This window comes from Labrus mixtus, chromosome 22 (assembly GCF_963584025.1).
Source record: "Labrus mixtus chromosome 22, fLabMix1.1, whole genome shotgun sequence".
Taxonomy (NCBI): domain Eukaryota; kingdom Metazoa; phylum Chordata; class Actinopteri; order Labriformes; family Labridae; genus Labrus; species Labrus mixtus.
In genome coordinates, this window is record NC_083633.1 from 740,910 (window position 1) to 762,209 (window position 21,300).

A 21,300-nucleotide genomic window follows, 5' to 3' on the forward strand; every position below is an offset into this window, starting at 1 on the left:
TAGTTTATAAGATAATGTTAGCTAAACTAGATGTTAACATACTGATTCATTGCAGAAATCGGTTAGTGATGAAAAATGATGCAAAAAAGCAGAAGGTAAGACAGCCTATTATATTCCATGGTACTTTACATTAATGACTATCTTCTTTGCGTTTGTAGAAGCTGAATGTGCTGGTGTTACTCTTCTTCCAGGAATTCTTTGAAAGGAGAAAAATGCAACAGAAACTGAAAAACTTGGGTATTGCTCTGCCATCATCACCTAGAGGTACCACCTCTGGTAGTATGGACCTTGTGACTCTGTTTATCGTCAACCAGATTGCTGCTAAGAAAGAAAATAAAGGTGATTAGTCAAGTTTGAGCATTGTAAAAAGGTAATAAGATACAACTGTCATCAAGGTTATAAAAAAATATTGATTGAAGAAAGGAAAAACATCATCAGGTCAGGACAACAATCATGTCATAATCCCTAATACTAACCTTAAATTAAGTGAAATATTAGAAAGCAAGTAAGAATATTGAACTAATGTCATATAATTAGGGTATTTTTTGTGAGATTTACCTGAATAAAAACAATGTTATTATAACAAACTTTGTTATTAAAAGCATCAAGGAATTTTTAATTTCTAATATATATGAAAATTGTTTTTGTTGTTCAGAATTGCTCGTGTTCATAAAGACCTCAGTATGACAAAATATATTGTTAATGTGTTTCAGATCCTCCTGAAGTGGCAGTTCTTGGCAGCCATAAAGGAGGATCTAAGCATAAGAGGAATGAAACTCTGGTACTTCCAATGAGTCCCTGCTCGCCATCACAGCTGGATCTTGTTGAGAGCCAGTCTCAGTTTAGGTACAGTTGGCTTGTGGTTTCTAATTAAGGAACTTCAGTCATAACCAGAATATTGACTATACACTGAAGCAGTTGAGAGTGGTAGAAGCCTATGTCTTCGAGATTCATTCACTTTTTGGCTTTAAAAATCATAATCACGCAACCCAAACATTACCCATAAACTCCTTGATTACCACTGAATACCTTTTTTATCAAGTACAAACTTGCAACATTTATTCAATTTATTATTTGCCAATGTCTAGCATTCAAGGAACAAGAAAAGGAAAGAATATTATCCCACAAGGATTCAAAAGTCGACAGGTAAGTCACCTTAAAGCTACTTATATTCACCTTTTTGTCTTCAAAACATTTCTTGTCTATGGAACATTTGGTGAACGATTAGGCTTTATATAAGAAGTGGACGTTTCCATAGTGACCACACCTGGTCATTTTTGGACTATTTCGTTGAATCTTAGTCCGCAATCCCATTTATGGCCACCACAATCTATAACTTTGTGGGGCCAAGGCAGGACTGCTCCACCCCCAGCCTGATTGATAAGTTACTGTGCTTGCTTGCACCTGTGCTTGCTTGCACCTTGCCTATCGCCTTGTCTATTGCAGGTAGCTTTGCCCCTCAGTTTATGCTTCTTTATTGTCTGTTTTCATCTAAATGGGACTGTAATTTACAAAATGAACACTCTGCTGTATTGAATAAGGCTTGTAACTAGCAAGAGACCATGTTAAAGACCAAGAAAATGTTAACTGTGATAAAAAATCAAGTGAGGAGTTGGGTCATTTTCTCATTTGGTTCCATACAATTGGACTCTTTTTGAAACCACTTAAGTCACTTCTGAATCGGCTGAAACTAGAGGCTACATCAACTCTTTTGAGCAGTTTATGGTTAGGACCCTTTTGCTCACTTTCTTTTTACCCCTCTAGCTGTCACCAGTGCTGGAGTCAGCTTTCTCAGACAACAGTGCAGCTGACTACCTGCCCCCCACAACTGACCCCCGCAGCCCATTCTCCTCCATCTCATCAGCTTCCTCAGGTCAATATTGTGTTGCAAAGTTCTATATACATCACACTCCTGAATTATTTTTACAACCGTAACTTCACATTTTTTTGTTGAACAATCAGAACATTTAGGCCGATCCACCATTGTTTCCCCAGGAATGTTCTCCATGCAACAGGGAAAAAAGACACAGACACAGTTACCTCTGCACTATTCTTCTCCAGCCTGGGACACCTCAACACTGGAGCAGACTGAGGTAAGGTAAAGAAAATTAACATTTGTTAAAAAATGGTTTTACCTTTATACAATCATAATAAATATTATATGTAAACTATAACTGGACTTCACATGCAACTTCACAGGCTTTTTTTCTGACAGCTCAACGGGTACAGCCAGTGACATGAGGAACAAGAATCCATTGAAAGTTTCTTGTCACCTATCACAGATCTATTTTTTAAAAAGTAATCAAAATTTCTAAAATATCAGTGTCTCTATGCAATTTGAACAGACTTCAACTTTAATTATTTCAAAAACTCTACAGTAAAATCTGCTTAAAATTCCATTGAAAGTTTCTTGTTTGCTAGCATTGTCTCTTCAAATGCAATACTGCATTGTTTAGGGTAAAAAATGGACCATAACATGATATTAAATGTTTAACCGTTGAAGCGGTAGCTCACAGTGGGTGTGATTAGCCTTGTTAAAGACACTTAATATGGTGTGGCACGATCACGGACTGTCATACCTCAATCATCGCTGAAAATGTCCTGGAAAAGTCCTGGAAAATGATCTCTGGAAAAGAGTTGGAACCCTGGGGTGCTGAATGAGTATAGTATCCACTGACTAATATCACACAAACTAAAATAAATCTGTTTGACCAATGTATCCTGTTGTTGGGAACTATCTGTGAGCTTTTAGGAAGCTTCTAGCCTAAACACTTGACATTGTCTTTTAAAAAATGATAATTAGCATGATATTACATCTGAACTTATTTTGCAAGTTTCAGCCTTTCTCTCAGGCTAGAGGCATGATGGACAGTAACCCCTGGTCAAATAGATCAAACCCACCCCTCTACCAACTGGAGACACCCACAGCAGCCCAAACCCTGTTTGGAAGCCCAGAGAACTAGTGAGGAAACCAGAAATGGAGGTATTTTTTTTCTGTGGTTGAATTAAAAACTCTAAGCATATGCATGTCATCACAGTATCACAGAGGCCAGAGACCATGCAGAACACCAGGTCACCTTCTCTCTCCACCAACCAGAGGACACGGAGCCGGTGTTGGATTTCACTCTTCACCAGGCAGAGAGGGAACAGCAGTTTCAGGAAGATGTCTTTAGGGGCTTCAGCACTGAAGAATGTGGAGTAGATGGTGAATACTGCTTGCAACTTTTAAATAACCATAGTGACCTTTTTTATGATTAACAGTAAGGTTGATTTCAGTTTCTCATGTTGGGAGAGGAAAGTCAAAGATCTATCTCAAAGATGAAACACCTGCCACATCTTCAACACCACAGTAGGTGTTTATACATGGAAATGCTTGAATATATTTTTATATTTTATATGTAATATGCTGTAATATGTTGTTTTTTAACTTCACTGTTAGAACTGTCCCTGACTCACCAGGCATGGAAGTAGAGGTAAGTTATTACAAACAGTACATGAGAGTGTGTGTGTGTTATCCTTCACTGACCACAGATCCGTAGAGTTTGTTTTTGTCATTGAATAAACATTGAATTAGAAATGAAGAATATACACCTCTAAGTAAATGATTAATAACATTTTAGCTGTCGCACTAATCATCATGAGGTTTATTAAAGGGCATAATGTGCTTGTGATGTAAGGTTAATTTACAGGTCATTTTGTTGTATTTACAGCTCTCCAACTGCACAGACATGAACTGTTGTAAGTGTCTGACTCTGAAGCATCACTGATTAAGCTATTCATTTATTGTGTACATGCTGCAAAAATACAATAACATGTTTTTCGTTGCAACACAACAGCTTGTCTTCAACACAACTATGGTCCAATGAGTGGCTGTGACATGTCACCAAGTTACCCTTGTGCAAAAGGTTACCTCAGTTCCGACTCAGATGATGTAAGTTTGAGATATTTTGCTGTTGTACTGTACTTGCAAACGTGAAAAGTAAAAGTTTAGTTTTAATTTTGTTACACATAGTGTGTTGCTTTTAATTATTACAACACCCTGAACACATACATGTACACATTATGCTTCTAAACAAATGATCTCCCAATCAACAGTTGTCAGAAGGAGTTATTACTAAAAAATATGCACTGGAAGATGGGAAATGTTCATTTCACAGTACCATTGAGAAAATACTTTTCTCGTGACACATTGGATCACCCTTGACAGATTGTCGACTTTGCAAAAAAAAAACTTGACAATGACAATGTTGACAATGAATACTTCGCCAAATATTAGTAACCACATTTTCCTTAAGCAATATCCAATATTAAAATGTTAATTTGTTGTTTTCTTACTGTATTTTAGGATCAACAATGCTATCATTCTTGTCCCTCTGCTGTCTCTTCATATATGGACCAAGTCTGCTGTGAAGTTAGCCATAATTCAAACCTTGGCTTACAGGACAATGAACAACAAAGGCACATCCAATCAAGGCTTCCCACCCCACCCCTTAAACCCCAAATCAACCTCATAGATAATCAGGAAGTTATAGAGTACATGGCTGGCTCAGATAAAGGTGTGGGAAGTAACAGACAACATACAGGAAGTGGCACAGCTCAGTTTGAATCGGAGCTGTGCAAGAAAACATCCAATGAAACTCAAGATGTGGGAACTCAAACTGATGACAAACCCACGGCTGAAACATGTGATTCCTCCACTCAGTGCAGCTTGGTTTTACACAGTGCAACCAAAGCCACTGCATTCAACTTGTGCCTGCCACCTTTTGATCTGCCAGTAATGCATTCAGCCACAAGGAGGCAGACTCATACTACATCAGGGCCAAATACACAGGCAGTGTCAACAGGCAATGGAAGGAATGGAGGGAAGCACATGCCCTGGAACAACAAGAAATCCAGAGCCAGTTCCCTATCAGAAAACAAGATTATAAACAAATTCCCTGCTATCAACAGTGATGGAAAAGGGATCCCACAGAGACCCATAAACCCCTTTCTAGATGTGCTGAGCATGACTTATGGCAAAGGTATGACATAAAGAAATAAGAAATATTTAGTGTAATTCAAATGATGCAGAATCCTTTGACAAAGACAACACATCCTGGATATTTAGTTGAATTCTCATGTTCTCTCCTATTGTTACCGACTTAGGTGAGGAGAATAGAGAGGGCAAAGATGAGAGAGTGCAAGAAGAAAATGGCCGGCTGATGAAAGATCTGTCAAATGAAGTGAGGGAGGAGGTCACATGTGCCACAAAGGTAAACAGACTCACAGAAGAGACCCAAACACTTCAGGAAATAGTCGACATTTTGCTCTTGCTCAACCAGAGGAAAGATGAGTGACAGTCAGAAGGAAGGAATTAAAGCAAGGCAGATGGATGAAGGCAGAAGGAAACAAGCTGTTTCTGTATAGTTCTCTATTTAACATACTATTTAAGTTCATTTTATGCATGTTTACCTCATAAACTATAGTGTGCTAATGTTTTGAATAGAGACTGAAATAAAGCCCCAAAGCGTTACTATGATTCATAAGTTTATTTCTTTCCCAATATACATATTCAAGTGTCATGAAGATTTATTTTCTTTAGAATATAAAGTCTAGCAAAACATTTACAGCTGGAACATTAATCAAATATACTATACATCACTTTTTCTTTTGTAATTCCTGGTAAACAGTAGAAACACACATAGTTGATTCACATTGAAAAAAAGTGCAACCTTTCACCATAAATACACATTTAATACTCCCTCTGCCGTAGAGAGGAGGAGTTACACAACTTGTTGTTAACGGCTGAACAGCACATAATATCTTAACAAGAAGCAGCCTGAAACAGCTATCCTAAATATTTGGCCAACACAACTGTCATTGCACTATAGTGTTATGGAGATTTGTCTGCACGTGGTAACTGTAATCATACTTGAAGTATAAAAGTAATTTGTGTGGTGTTTACAAAGCTCACCCTGGATGGATCATTCTGACAGTGGAAACAATACCTTCAAACTTTGAATTGTCTTCAGCTAGTTTTATCAAGAATTAAACTAGTCTCCAATTGGATGAAATGTAAACAGGCCCATTTTAGGACATTTCAAGACCGTTAAATCTTTAAAACTAAATACCATGAAGAAATGATGTGAATCTCTATGTCAATCATTTTCTTCTGATGGTATCAAAGCTAAAAATATCACAATAACTGATGCTAGTGCTTCATTCTACTTTGAGGGGTTACTACATTGAATAAACAGCTTCTTATTTGAGAAGTTTATTTAACAATGATATTATATCTCACCAGTTAATAATGGATTGAGACCAGTTTGCCTAATTTAAGAATCGTCCTTTACATCAGTGGTTCTCGACTGATGTATCCTCAGGACCCACCACTAACTGCTTCATGACAAATGCGTCCCCAAATTTAGGATATTTTTCAACCAATCAGAGTACTTAAAAATTGTGCAGTTTTGTCCTTAGGCGGTACAAAACATGTGACGCAGAGCGATGAAATGGAACGAAACAAACATGTTTAAAATCGATTTATAGACTTTGATAAAGTTTTTTTTCCAGGCACACATTTGCGACCCACTGAAAACGGTTCTGCTACCCACTTTTGGGTCCCGACCCACCAGTTGAGAACCACTGCAGTTTACATGATCTCTTAGAGAGAAACCTGTTCATTGGACACAGTTACAGCTCCGCCTTATATACCTAATCTGTATTATTACACAAAGGTACTACGTAGTCTACTTTCAAGAGTTTTTGCTACACAAAAACATCTGAATATCTGACCAAAAGATGTTACCTCACAAAGTTATACAAATTTACAAAACAACATTGCAAATTACCCTAAAGCTTACTCCTTGAATGTTGACACAAAAAACCACATAGATATGCTTTGCTTTTTGTACATAAGGCTATGGAGGAAGACAAAAATCTAAAAACATGAAATCATAGTAAAAAAATAATATTTCATCACTTTTGAAGTTGCATTTATGTACATGTCAAATAAATAAAAAGCTATGTAGACCCACTTCTCTTAACATACATGACATACCATGACATAATACATCAAGTTCAGGGATTTGGACTCAAAAACAGCCATTAGGCACCTTCACAATACACAGGCACTAATATTATAATCTTCAAGGTGTAATGAAATACTTAAAATACAAGTCTCAATCAGGAAAAAAATGCATTAGTCAGTTAGTCATTACATCCTACAGTATATCCTGCAATAACAACCACCAACCATGAGTGGTTCATGACATATAGAGGAGTCTGACATGGGTTCATGTTGCAGGTTTTGGCAACCGAGTGACACAAGAACACTCCATGGCATGAAGTTAAAAACTGACAAAGGGGTTAAAGATCTAACCCTGAGAAAGCTATGGTTTTGAGTTATTTGTTGCAAAAGTTATCATATAAATAACAATGTTTTAAATAGATGAATAATAAATAAACCAAAGCAACCAACCCTGTTTCTTTCAGTGCTACTAGATTGGTGAGTGGTTTTGCTTAGGCACCAACTAACATTTCTAGTTTTCTAAACTTGATCGATATACTGTACATCTCTGGTGTTTGCGTTCCATGAAGAAAGATCAGTGAGCACAAACTACGACTTTCATCAGATGAAGAGCTAACATTAGTGTGCTGTACTACTAGCATTATGAACATTTAAATGAGATGTATTTCTTATAGAAAGGCATAATGGTAGCTCAGATTAACCATAGTCACAACTTCTGTGGATGCTCAGACCTGGTTTTAAAGAGCACATGTAACAACGTATTTGGATGGAGCTCTAAATGGAAACATATTCTGACATAATGCTAGGATGGCTGTGTCATCTTTCAGTTGTTGTAATTTATGTACAGAATCATTTAAAAATCCTGGTAGAGCATATTATCATCTGTGTTCAAGAGAGAGGGAAGTGTGGTGTATATTTGTGTTCAACAGTCATGTTTCCTGTTCGAGTGTCCACTAAGACAGTTATGTGTTGAATGTAGGTATTTGGTGTACATGGTTGACCAATGATGGAGTCAGTTTATCCTCAATTTAAAGAATAGACAAATCAAATATTCATACTCATTCTACTAGCTGATAAAAGCATTGTCATTGGATTTAGATTCCTGATTTGAAAGTGAACTCACTCACATTCCTGATACAAGCAAAAGGTCTTAAACACTGATTCTTTACCGCTTAATGAGAGTGACCAGTGGTCTCTCTTATGCTTACATACAGAAGAGGAAAAATCAATCAGACAACACATTAGCATGTTTCAGTAATCACCAAAGTGAGTGAAACACCTAAAATTAAGTCTACTGATACGAAGCACACTAGTCTACATCAGAGGCGTCGTTGTCCGATAGATGGTAGTTTGAACCTTTGACTCTAATGTATTCAACCTGCCGTCCTTCGTCTGAATCTGAGGCCCCGCAGGAACAAAGCTGGTTTTCAAACAGTGCCTCAATCTCCTCCAGACGGCGGCCTTTTGTCTCTGGCAGGCACCCGAATATGAAGAAGAAACCCAGCAAAGCCAAGCTGGAATAGAGGAAGAAAGCTCCTGGGGAGATGAAAAAAAGAGCACACTGTTACTAAGGACAGCCACCCACAAGCAAAAGAAACAAAGAGCTGCAGTTTTCAAGAGCAGTGTCACTTGTTATCTACAAGATCTGTAGTCACTTCTCCAGAGGAAACCAAACACTGGTGGTCACAGCGGATCCTGAGGGCAGCTTATATTGGATGTTGACTGCCCAATGAACTTCTATGGACAATTGTGCACTGGCAAATGGAATTGTTTTACCAAATTGAAGAAATACTTCCAAGCTGCTTGTCATCATATGTTAAATAGTAGTATGCTCCCTGTCAACATGGCATCACAGCAAGGTTAACAGGAGATGGCTCCCAGTTACTGCTCGCATCTAATTTAAAACTCTGCTGCTCGCTAACAAAACAGACACAGAAACGTCTCCTCCTTACTTTAACTCTCTCATCCAGGTCTACACTCCCTCCCCCCCCACTACGCTCTGCCAATGAAAGGCGTCTGATCCAACCTTCACAACAGGGTCCTAAGTCTCTGACTAGACTCTTCTCCTCTGTCGCCCCCCTGTGGTGGAATGAACTACCAAACTCCATATGATCTGCAGAGTCCCTCTGCACCTTTAAGAAAAAGCTAAAGACCCAGCTCTTTCATGAATACCTACTAACTTAATGATGATGGTCTCCATATTATTGATGATAATGATGGTAATGACGATGGTTTTTGTTTGATAATGATGACTTATAAGATGGTTTCTATACTGATTAGAGCTCTCAAGAACTGCCCTCAATGTTGTGCTTTGCCTCTGGTCACTTCCTGTCAGCACCTGTGTGTCCAATCAGACTCAAAGCTGATCGTTTGCTCTTACTGACATTGTTCCCTTTTTTCTAGATCCTCGCTTGTGTTGTTCTTACTCTCTGATGTACGTCTCTTTGGATAAAAGAGTCTGCTAAGTGAATTGTAGAATTGTAGATGGATACACTCAGAGAAAAAGCAACTGAGAAGAATTCATACAGAAACATGCTCGACAGAGGTCTAATATTATTCCCTGACCTCCTGTTAACTCTGTTTGCTACTTGTCAAAGCAGAATGTTATTTTTAAAGCTACAGCCAAGTATGCATTACGCCAACTACCATTACCTTTTCTTTGACATCATTATGTTTTTCATTGTTAGTGAATATGTTTTACACACTAGATGAAGGGAAGATGGACTAAAACAGGTAATTAACCTGCCAGATCTCAGGATGACTCCACAATCACCCCTGATGGATCGATTTGGCAGCTCTACAAAAGGTCAGTTCCTTCCTGTCTGAGGAGAAACCTGCTGTTGAAGCACATTGACTTGAGGATGTATGGATGAGGGTTAGGAATAAAAGGTTGGCAACACCTCAGGGTATCAGTCAGCTGCCACCTTTTCTTGTGTTATGAAAGAACTGATGGGGGGGTTTCATCAGGAATGACAGAATTGGATGATGATTGACAGCATTCATTATTGGTAGTAATTGTCTGACAGGAATGTTCAGCCTGATTAAAATGACATGCTTCAGCTTGGGTGTATAAAAATTGTTAGAGTTTCCCTGCTTTGTCTTTATCCTATTTTTTCCCCACAAATATAACGAAAAAGGCTCCAAAGATAAAAAAATTTTTATGTTAAAAAGAATCACAGATTAGAACCTCACCATAGTAAGTGAAGTACTGCGCCAAGTGGAGAAAGGTGACAGACACGAGGATGTTGAAGGTCCAGTTGACTCCGGCTGCACAAGCGTTCCCTGTGCTCCTTGCCCACAGAGGGTAGATCTCTGAGTTGATGGTCCATGGCATTGGACCCATCCCTGAGAGAAAGATCAACGATTACATCATGAGGAGACAAAGACAAAGGACCAACAAGAGGGGCAGCAATATAGTTTATTGGGATCACAGTGGATGTGTCCACACCTGGCCAAAATAATGACTTTTGTGTCCTATTGATTGAACATTCAGATCTTGGTGCATTGTTTCAATATTTAAATAACATCAAAGCAGGCTCAGCGTCGTGTGTAATGCAAGGTGCTCCATGTGGCTGGGCATTGGCACAGTGGTGCTTTAAGCTACATATTAACATCAGCAGTAATCTCATCACATGGTCCTTTCAGTAGGAGCTTTCTTGATATGACTCATTGTTCTGCAGAAGATGAAGATTGTTCAGAGTATTATATACAACTGTTCAACTTTTTTTTTTTTGCATTTGAGGGAACAACATGGAGGTATTTAAGTTTTCATCTTAACAGCTAAGCCAATATGGACCAGATACCTTGTGATGCTAACAAAAAAGGGATTTTTTTAAATCTACAATTCTATGACATGACAATTGTACGTAGTTGTGAGACAACACATACATTAATGTTAATTTTAACATATAAATAGGAAAAAAAAGCTGATTTTAAATAACCAAACATTATGGGAAGAGTACTCATAAAGGTTTAATTAAAAAGGTTGTTTTAAACAAAACACAAACCTTATGCAGAAGAGTGAATGTCTAAGGTTTAAACACCCACCTGGAGCAAAAGCGGCCAGGTAGAGCACAAGACCCAGTAAAACCATCCATGAGAAGGAGGTGGGACAGTAGTTGTAGGCCCAGTACGTCTGATCTTTCATCAAACTGGAGTTGGAGCATCTAACAGAGGAAGGCACACTCATTGCTTTTTGTTGGTCACATTTAATAGAAAGGTGTTCCCATTAAGAGGTTTAACTAACTAGCACAATTCATATTTACAACATAATCCCATTCTATCAAGAAGTGTTCCCACTGCATTTAAACCCCCCTCGGTTGTATCCTTAACACTATCACATACTCACAGAGCATCCTGTGACTCACCTGCCCCATGCTGAGTGCTCAGTGGTGGCCTTATTGACTGGAACACAGGAGGAGGTGAAGAGTGCTGAGCCATTCTCACGGTAACAGAAACCACACCTCGGGTCCAGCATGCAGGGCTCACACAGCCTGCAAGCAAATCAGCAAACAATACAAACATTAGCTTTAACTTAAGTGAACACAATCAATCACAATGCATGGTATCTCTCAAATTCACAATTTACTGCATTTTTCTTTTTTTTTTTGCTGCTGTTTTCTAGACTAATGACATACATTACATATAGCATGGTGTTGTCGATGCAAGCAAACATATTTAATACCATTGCAAAAGATGGTATGACAGAAAATAACATTTTCAAACCCCCATATTAATACTCTTAAGAATTGTCTCAAATTAATAATAATTTATGAATGAGATGTTCCCCACACTCTTGACACAAAAATGTGAAATCAAACACAATCCTCATTCCACCTTTATCTGGTCGTATCTGCTGTCTTCATTTATAGCAAGTGTACTAGGACATGTGAGAGGAATGATGGTGAAATGCTGATTTACTGATAATCATTTTTAAAGATGCACACTCAGTGTCACCGGGTGTTGTTATAGTACTTGTATCATGTGCAATAATTATGTCTTTGTATGCAGTCTGCTGACATCCTGTTTGCAGGACAAAATTCTCTGGAACTAAACAAACAATCTTCTACCAATATCAGAGGGGAGCGAGAGCAAATACTGCATGGTGAGAAGTATCACTTAACAGCTTCAGATAAGATTTGAAAAATGCAATTTAAAATGTGCGTATATTCTTTCTTTACATGCATTACTTTAAAAAGTATTAACAATTAATTGGTGTTTTTTTCCAGCACCAGGTATAAGATCAATTAAAAAACAGTTACATGAAATATACAAATATTTTATAGGGGTGGAGAGGGAGGTTGGGGTGGGATATATTGGGGGAATTATTTTCTTTGCCCCCCTCATTTGCCATTATTCTTTACTTATTTGTATACTGTCTGTGTTGTGGTAATCCAGGGGAGAGAGATGATTCAATCTTTGTTTGCCCCTTTTGTCTGCTGTTTTCATCCCTTCTTTTGAAATGTATTGTATAAGGAGTTATGTATATGATATACTGTATATGATTCTCCTCTCCTGTATATTTGTGGGCTGTTGTTAAAACCACAACATCTTGTTTTTCCTTTATTGTAAGTGACAATGTTTAAACATAAATAATAAAAAATTGATCACAAAAAAAATGAAATATAAAAATAAAAACAATGATCTGCATTAACAAAAACAGCATCTAGTAGCTGCTTCTGTTGCTATGATAACAGAGTGAAAGGTACGACAGTAGCTGCTCCTTCCTAATCTTTATATGAAGTGGAACAAATTGAAAGCCCATCTTATTTAACTCACGTCAGCACTACATTTCTCTTCACTGCAACACAAAATGATGCTGCTCCAATATGATGCTGCTCCTTCACTTTCATGTCTTCATCATTTTAATGGATCATAAACTTGCAATGACTTTTAACTGTCTTTTTCACACAGTATCATGCATCCAACAACTGCATATTCTAGACAGTTTTTATGTGAATATTGTTTATATATAGGTCAGTGGGAAACATAACTCATAAAATCAGGCAGCAGTTATTATTTCAGCTGGCAATTTCTTTTTTGACAGTCACTGACTAGAAATATGGACCATGCTTTGGTCTTCTTCTGTCTTCTCATAGTTTCAATGCATGAATGGAAATCTTATTGAGAAGCATTTCTACAAGTAACATAGTAAACTCCACTGGAGACATCATAATTCTTCTATGGTGCTCCAATCAATGAACTTTGAGAGGCCTGTGGTGGCCGCGATGCTTCCATGCAGCCTTGGTCAGTGAGATGATGTGTGGGCTCATATGAAGCCACCACAGTACAGTGAGGTAAAAGCACTCATCTCTTCAAATTACTGCTCTGTTTGTGTGTGTGCTGGTATGTGTGATAGTGAGTGGGTGCTGGGCAGCCAGTCCATTACGTGCTGTTTGTTGTTATGATGAAAGAGCGTCGATACACATGAGTTTCATCTTGTGTCTGTGTAAGTGAGAATAAATTGGGAACACAGAGTTATCTGATCTTTGAATTACATGAAAACACACTCAGGGTCTCTGCGTGTCTTTGCCCTTTGTTGCCAACAGAGACTGTAAAGAGAACTGTAGCTGATTTAGCTTTTAAGCTCTGGAGATTTTTATGTACACAGCATCTTTAGAGTACTGCAGCTCTGACAAACCATTGCTTTAACCAGTCATAACCAGTGAAGATTACAACAGAGTAATCTTTAGCCCCCCCCCCCCCCCCCCCCGCACACACACACACACACACACACACACACACACACATTTCTGTTTTCAGAAACTTTAGAAAGGTGTAACTGTTCTTTATCCAAACTCTGCAAAGTCTTTTTTTTGTATTGTAGGGATTGCAATTAGAATTGGGAGTTAAAGGGCTCAAAACAATAAACATGAGGTGATATGTAGCTTATAATGAGCTCTAATTGCCCAATATGTTTTGCTTGTGTTTGGTAATAAAGGCAGGCTATAATGAGTCATTTAAAAGCAGCTACGCAGGTTAATGAACGCTTACTGGATGCATTTACTCACTGGTATTTGGAGCAGGTAGTGTTGGCCAAAGATGGGTCCGATGGATGAAAGGTGACAGGAGGACTGTACTGGGCAGACATCAGAAAACCGATGGCCAAGAGACTCAAGCTCAAACAAGTACCTGTTAGCAAACACATTTGTAAATGTGTTGAGAATCAGGAATCTGGTTCATCCAATGTAATTGTGTCCATGTCGAATAAACATGGTTATTAGGATTTGTAAGGGTTAAAAACCTGATGTAGAACGAATTAGCCGATTACCTATGAGACTGCCCAGGGTGAGCTTCCTGCGCCCCACCCTGTCCACCAGCCACACTCCTAGTAGGGTGAACAGGAAGTTGGTGAGGGTGGTGAGTCCAGCCAGCCAGATCGCAAGCCTGTCGTCCCGCACTCCTGACATCTGCAGGATGGTGGCGCTGTAGTACCTATGGGAAATAAGGACAGAAGAAAATGAACTACTTCATTTTTTTTTACATTTCACCAAACATTTTAAAGCCCCCCCCCTCCCCCTTTATACCAAAATAAAGAGTCCAAGAATTGCATTGTGTTTTTTGGTTCTTAGTTTTATAGTTTGGATCATAGCTGTAACTCTTGAGCTGTGTTTCATAATAACCAACAACAGGGGGTTCCGTCAGGGAAGCCCAGAGACTGTGGAAATTACCTCCTTTATATAGCCCCTCCAGGCCAAAGTTTAGACCTCTATGGTTTTCCTTATTGGACGTAAATGCCCCTCTTTCAATGGATTCTCCTGAACACCCGGCCATAGGGTCTTATCTCTGCAGTCCCTCAGATCCCCCTGTAGGAATGGTGCTTCACACGGCTTGTATTGTCAATCATAGGGTCATGGAGTAACAAGTAATTCCTACAATACCCGTGCAAAATTACCTTATCTTTTCTATACTCGTCTTACTTGTCTGGATAGGTTTGGCATCGACCAGCAGATTTGACAAAAGTTTTAGCTGTATTGTGTTCTAGCCAACTCCAAGGGTCTAGTCAGTGTGGGTGAGACTTATTCTACTGTCTGTTTTCATACCCTCTCTCACTCTCCCTCAACTCTCTCTGGGATTTTCTTTCCCTTTAAATGTTGATTTTTGCCCAACTGGTTTCAAGACTTTTACCATAAAATGTCATGAGAGAGAATCCATGGGTCTATCTGTGTCCAAGGGTCTAATCTGAGAGTATTAAGGGGGTTCACATGAGTTAAAAAAAGTGTCTTACAACCAACTAACTTTTAAATAATCTTGAGCACTACATTTGTGAGAACTTGTAGGGTGTCAGGGCTCCTTTTACAAGGATGATGTAAGGAAACTACTGGGATGTAGACAGTGGGTTAGACCCAGTTACCTGCAGGGCAATCTGTGTAATTGGCAAGCTGCTTCAACATTATGAAAGAGCAGCAAGGGACCTGTGCTAGAGCTATTCTACCCAGCCTTGTACAAGCAAACCTTTTGAGCATATGGCATGGTTGAGCCAAAGTAATGTGGCAATGAATGTTCTTGTGGCAGCCACATAAGTGTTTTTAATGCTTTCCATTGGCTTTCCAATGTGCCTTCGAGGCATTGGTATGATTCCCTTTCACCAAAGGCCTAATACCTCAGTCTTTTTTTCAGGCCACAGATTACCATAATATACCATTCTTAATAATAAAGTTGGAAAAGAGGGCAAAATAGATTTCTCCATTTTGGGAATTTTGAACACAAATCGTAATGTGCTCAGCCCAGATTCGTGTCTCCTGCAGGGATAGAAAAGGAGATTTAAACTCTCTAAATAAAGTTTCACGTTATAGACAGTCATACAGGTTAGCCTGTTAACCTGCTCACTCAGATGTTCATTTTCAAAGCACATCAAGGGGAAGTGCCACTATTGGAGATGTGTTATGGAAGCGACTAGTGATCAGAATTCAAATGATAATGAAAATAATTGAAAATGAAAATGCATTAACAGAAATGCTTTTTAATTTTCAGAATATGGGTGTATTATTTGACTCAAAAATAAAATTATAACTAATTTATCTAATTTGCATTTTAGTTTTCATCGTCAAAAATGCACATTCTTTGACTAAATTAAAATGAAGAAGAAAATGACATTTGCTTTTTTATTTTCAAAAAATGCCCTGCTAAATTTGTGTCATTATTCAAATGAAAATTCTAATTTTAAAATGAAAATGCAATAACAGAAACATGTTTTAACTTTCAGAATAAAGGTGCATTATTTGACCTATATTTAGGTCTCACGACAGTCTAATCCCAGCTCACGTTCCCTATTAGTGGGTGAACAATCCAACGCTTGGTGAATTCTGCTTCACAATGATAGGAAGAGCCGACATCGAAGGATCAAAAAGCGACGTCGCTATGAACGCTTGGCCGCCACAAGCCAGTTAGGTCTATGTATGCATATTGTATGCATAATTCAAATGAAAACGAAAAGGTCTTTGGCTTTTCTTTTTCAAACTTGCCGTGCTAAAAAGTTCCCATAATTCAAACCAACTCGAAAATGAAATGGCAAAGTGGACGGCGCAGGAAAGTGATGTGACATAATGTGTGAGGTGGGGTCCTGGACATCACCTTCCATCTTCTCAAGGTTTAGTTGTTCAGTATTGTTTCTGAATCCACATAAACATCCACACTTCCACCACTGGCACATGCAATCAATGGTGACTCAGGGGTTGGCTTCATGTCATTTTGTCAATATAGCATGACCGTCATTCATGCAACAACATGTGCGACAAAGCCTGAAGATGTATGAATATCATTGACATTCACAAAACACCTATATTTACAGTAATATACAGTAATACAGTAACATATGAAATAATATTCATGAATGCAAAACATTGTCAAGAGAAGTCAACCAACCAACAACAACTCTGTTCTTTAGAGCCAACAGCTCTACTCCACCCCAGGCAGCTACTCATTTAGAGACAGTTCAGATCAGCTATAAAAAAGCCCCTCAACAGTCACTTTCTCTTTCTCTGTGTCTGTTCTCTCACACGGCGTATTTATGCTCGCAAACCTGCCACCATGTTGCTCACATAGGCAGATTACCTACAATCATCATCAAAATAGCTCTAAACAAGCTGTGGTCAACAATACAGACACCTGCACGGGGTCCATTTCCCACTTCATAATAATTTGATGCAAAGTATGATGGAGGGAATAACATGAACACATAAGATGGCAACACCAACGCACCTGCAGGACTCTGTTTTAAGTGTGATTATGGAAATGTGCTTGAATGACGGAATTAAAAACACTTTCTCTCACACATGCACTGCAGCTTACAGCAGATTCCAAAAACCCCTCAGAGACTGCAACACAAAAACAAAGAAGTTATAACTCATTAAAGAAAAAGCCCAAATAATGTCCTGCATTGTCTGCCTCTCTGTGTCTCTACAGGCCGCTCAGAATTAGCATCCCTGCTTTTCATCTTTTCAAAAGAACGATCTCCCTCTTGCTTTCTCTCGTTCCAAAAACAAAGACATCCATTTGAGGGATTTACATAATAACTCTTTATTTCCGTTGCCTTGGCATCCAGGGAGACAGAGAAAGAGCCGGATAAAAATGAGATGGTGTGACACTTGTTTTTTGAAAACTTTATCTGAAGGTTTTGGCAGGTGATATATGTATTGTAACAGAATGTTTTATTAGTCATCAGCCAACTTTGTTACTTAAAAAAAAGGATGTGATGAGTGGACACAAAGGCAAACACATGCCTTAGACATAATCAAGAAACACTCAAAAAGAAAAGAGTTTGTTTTCAGCATCAGCGGGAGTAAAAGCTCTATTTCTGTTCTCAACAGTGCAGCCTGCTGTGCTCCATCTCCAGCCTGCACTTACTGATTGTAACACACACACATACACAAGTGCACACACACACACACACATACACACACACATCCAGAAAAACAGAAAACACTATGTTCCGACTTAAAATATACTTTGAATAACAGCCTGCAGAAATTAAGTAATCAGGTTTCTGACTAATGTGCCAAAAACCGTTTTTTTTATTTTTTATTGGTGTTAAATAAAAGAATCCCAGAGGGTGAATCTCACACTAACAAGCCCAGAGTGTGCACACGAGTCTGTCTAATGTTTTAAAAACTATAAATATATCTTGTATATTCTGAGTCCTCCAGTGAAAAGTTCCAATGCGCTATATATCTTTAAAGATTTGGCTTCTTTGAGATTTATTTGACAGGACAGATATAGAGAGAATGATACGCACCAAACAGCGTCAGGATCAGGAGTGAAACCTGCAACCAATGATTTGTTTTCTTATTTTGTAGATTTTCAGAGTTTAGGTTTTCTTGTTGTTTTTAGTTCTCATTCTTGTCTGATGGTGTTGTTTCCCTTGTGTGTTTTCTAGGTTAGTGTTTCATGTGTTATTTTTGTAACTTCATATCCTAGTGTCTCTTTATGTTCTAGTGTGTTTTGTTACATTCTTGAGTTCTATGTGTCTTCAGTGTTTCATGATTTAGTTTTTAGTTGTCCTCAGTGTTTCTTGTCCTGCCTCTGTGTGTTTCCCTCCGTGTTGATTGCCCTCATTGTCTTCACCTGTGTCTATTTAGTCTCTGTGTTCCTTCCCTCGTGTTGTCAGATCATTGTTGTAAGTTGAGTGTAGTTTGTCGGTCGATGTCAGAGTTTCCAGTGTTTCCTTGTTGCTCCTTGTTTTCCCTTTTTGGATTTTGCCTTTTTGTTAAAATAAATAGTTTTTGTTATTCTGCACATGGGTCCACCTCCCTTGTTTTCTCACACCCATCACAGCATGGGCGGTTCTAGGGAGGGGCCAACAGGGGCCAGTGCCCCTGTAAAACTGAGCTTGGTCCCCCCTGTGGCCACCCCTCCAAAAGGAAGAACTCCCCTAATAACACATACACAGTATTTGACTCACAATCTAGCATTAAATACTGTTACTGAAACAAATATCAATCATGGTATTTAATGATGTGGGCTATTATTTGGCATAATATAAATATATATTTTTAAGCGATCATCTTTGTCTGTTTTTTCCTTTGTATGTTCCCCTCTGACAAAACAACTGGCCCCAGTTTGGCCCCCTCAGTAAAAGTGGTCTAGAACCACCACTGCATGACAGCAACCAGTGCAACGGTACAACCGCGGGTGCTCTACCAACTGAGCTCAAATGGCAACCCACCATGCTGTTATTCTAATAACAAGAAACTGAATAGCTGGAGCAGAATAAAAGAAGCCAACAACTTGAAAATATTACAATGTGTGGATTAATTTCTGCCTGTGTGAATTCTTTGCGTCTCCTCACAGATCTCCAGAAGCATCAGCTTTGGTTATGCTTCCTAGCTCGTCATCTCACTGCTCAAGGAGAAAATATTAAGAGACAAACTGAAATAAGAGGAATGCATCATGAAAACAGGAACACACATAACATTGTGGTAATGTTTTTCAGGGAGACAACTTCTGCTTGTATTTTCCTGCGAAAAAAAGGGGCCAAATAATGAAATAACATTCTTATAAAGCCTGCTGGATATGCAAAAATTTAATTTTAACTGTAGTGACATAAACTGAGATTAAGAGGAAAAATGTATAGCATTGTTTTTGTATTTTTTTTCCATTACACAGAATATTTATGACTATTTAAGTACTTATAACGTTATTTGTTCGCAGCGCTGCAGGCCTGAAAAGGAAAGGTTTAATCGGTCACCTCTGATAGACAGTGACACCTCCAAAAACACCCACTGCTTGTCAAATATGAACACACATTGCAAAGTGACAAGTATCAAAATGATCGTAAGCAGTCAAGCAGAACCTGAGTGAAACAGCAAGGTGGATGTCTTATACAAAGCCCAACAGTATATACAGTATATATATATGTATACCTTTTCTTGTAGTTTAGACCTTCTTAGACCTTGAGTAGTCTTTGAAATCAATGTGAAAACACCCTTCTTTAAAAAGCAAAACCATGATCCCAGCTGAAGCTGACATTAATAAAAGCAGCCCTGCTAGTAGTCTATATGTTTAAAAGGCTTCAGGCTAGGATATGATATTTCTGCAGGAAATGAGAAAAACTATATTGGTGTAATAATAACATTATTCAATACTGCAATAAGTGAGATGAAGAAACACACTTTAAGAGTTTAAATTAGCTGGCCTATGACTCACAGCTTCTGTCTTGTACTGCAAAATACCTGAGTTTCCAAAAAGTTCTTCCTGATTCCAAAATAAATCCACAACTTATTTTTCACTACTAAATTTGTCCAAGTTAATCTCTGGGTGGCAGATAGTTAGCTTAATGTTCATCTGACTGCATCAAAATGGTGATAAAAAGCATGGCCAATACTCAGTCCTCCATCAAAAAGGGTGAATGTATGCATGCTGAATGAGAAAGCATGGCTCGTATACATATAAAAGTTTATTCTTTTTTAGATCAATTCTGACTTTGGCGATGTAATTATTGCAAATGCTCATATCACCATAACCATGACATTTTTAATGAACTGTGCAGCCCTACTTCAGGCACTAACAATTTTACATGAAAGGAAGAATGTCACCATGACCCAATCATAAAGCATGTATCTCTGTCTGTAACAATGGCACACAGGTTATTATACCTTCTGCAGGACATTTCCCTGAGTAGAGTAACGATTGGTTTGCTCTTTTGAAAGTGAGAAAAATGAGCTCTGAATCCTAGTTTTCCTTCATTTCACACAGTCAATGGCTTCTTGTTGAAAGGTCAGAGACACAGTGTCCTTGTCATAAGATGACCAAGTTGAAGTAGTTTTAGTTTGGTTTAAGTTTGGTGTACAGTGAGGAGTATGGAGGTAAAGTTTCAGTCTTTAACAGAGCTGTGATAATAAAGAAAAAAAGCAAAAAGCAAAAGAGAAATGATTAAGTTTTTGCTTCTTATTTGATATTTATTTTTCTTGAGCATGTTATTACAATTTAACAGTTTATTGAGGAAGCAATATTATTTTCACCTTGAGAATAATTTGTAGATGGATTGATATGAATACAATCCTAAATTGTAGACCTTCTCCATTTGGTGCGCACACAGGGAGAATGACAAACATAATCTTTCTCTGTCCCTAAAACACACACAGACACACCCGCATGCTCACACCCACCCACTGTGTTTTACATAAGCAACCCTGTGGAGCGTCGGTGTGATCTGGCCCTGACCCCGCTCTGAAAATGGAAACATGGATCCACACTCCTGTCACGCTTCTAGTCCCTTCTTCACATTAAAGCACAGCCCAGACATCACTTAGGGAGTGAGAAAGTTAGAATATGAAAAAGGGAAAAGAGAGACA

At 38.4% G+C, this 21,300-nt stretch overlaps 2 protein-coding genes across 3 annotated transcripts in view; one reads left to right on the forward strand and one right to left on the reverse strand.

Moving 5' to 3' along the window:
* Nucleotides 1-10: 10 nt before the first annotated feature.
* Nucleotides 11-5,512, forward strand: LOC132956617 (uncharacterized). 2 transcript variants are annotated; one of them, XM_061030168.1, is made up of 12 exons: nt 11-339; nt 714-846; nt 1,089-1,146; nt 1,765-2,093; nt 2,835-2,962; nt 3,039-3,205; nt 3,277-3,349; nt 3,440-3,473; nt 3,711-3,738; nt 3,837-3,931; nt 4,346-5,021; nt 5,146-5,512. In XM_061030168.1, the coding sequence occupies exons 4-12, from the start codon at nt 1,998-2,000 to the stop codon at nt 5,334-5,336; spliced, it is 1,488 nt and encodes a 495-aa protein (XP_060886151.1). In that variant the 5' UTR covers nt 11-339; nt 714-846; nt 1,089-1,146; nt 1,765-1,997; the 3' UTR covers nt 5,337-5,512. The 2 variants fall into 2 exon arrangements, with proteins under 2 accessions (XP_060886151.1, XP_060886152.1); XM_061030169.1 differs by lacking the exons at nt 11-339; nt 714-846; nt 1,089-1,146 and having other exon boundaries at nt 1,425-2,093.
* A 721-nt stretch (nt 5,513-6,233) lies between these two features.
* LOC132956768 (proton myo-inositol cotransporter-like) overlaps nt 6,234-21,300 on the reverse strand; it is a 96,231-nt gene continuing 81,164 nt past the window's right edge. Inside the window, exons 5-10 of the mRNA XM_061030396.1 lie at nt 14,280-14,443; nt 14,020-14,140; nt 11,377-11,502; nt 11,057-11,175; nt 10,202-10,354; nt 6,234-8,545 (exon numbers count right to left, since the gene is read on the reverse strand). Coding sequence (XP_060886379.1) covers nt 8,319-8,545; nt 10,202-10,354; nt 11,057-11,175; nt 11,377-11,502; nt 14,020-14,140; nt 14,280-14,443 — 910 coding nt within the window. The 3' untranslated portion in view covers nt 6,234-8,318. The remainder of the gene's footprint in view (nt 8,546-10,201; nt 10,355-11,056; nt 11,176-11,376; nt 11,503-14,019; nt 14,141-14,279; nt 14,444-21,300) is intronic.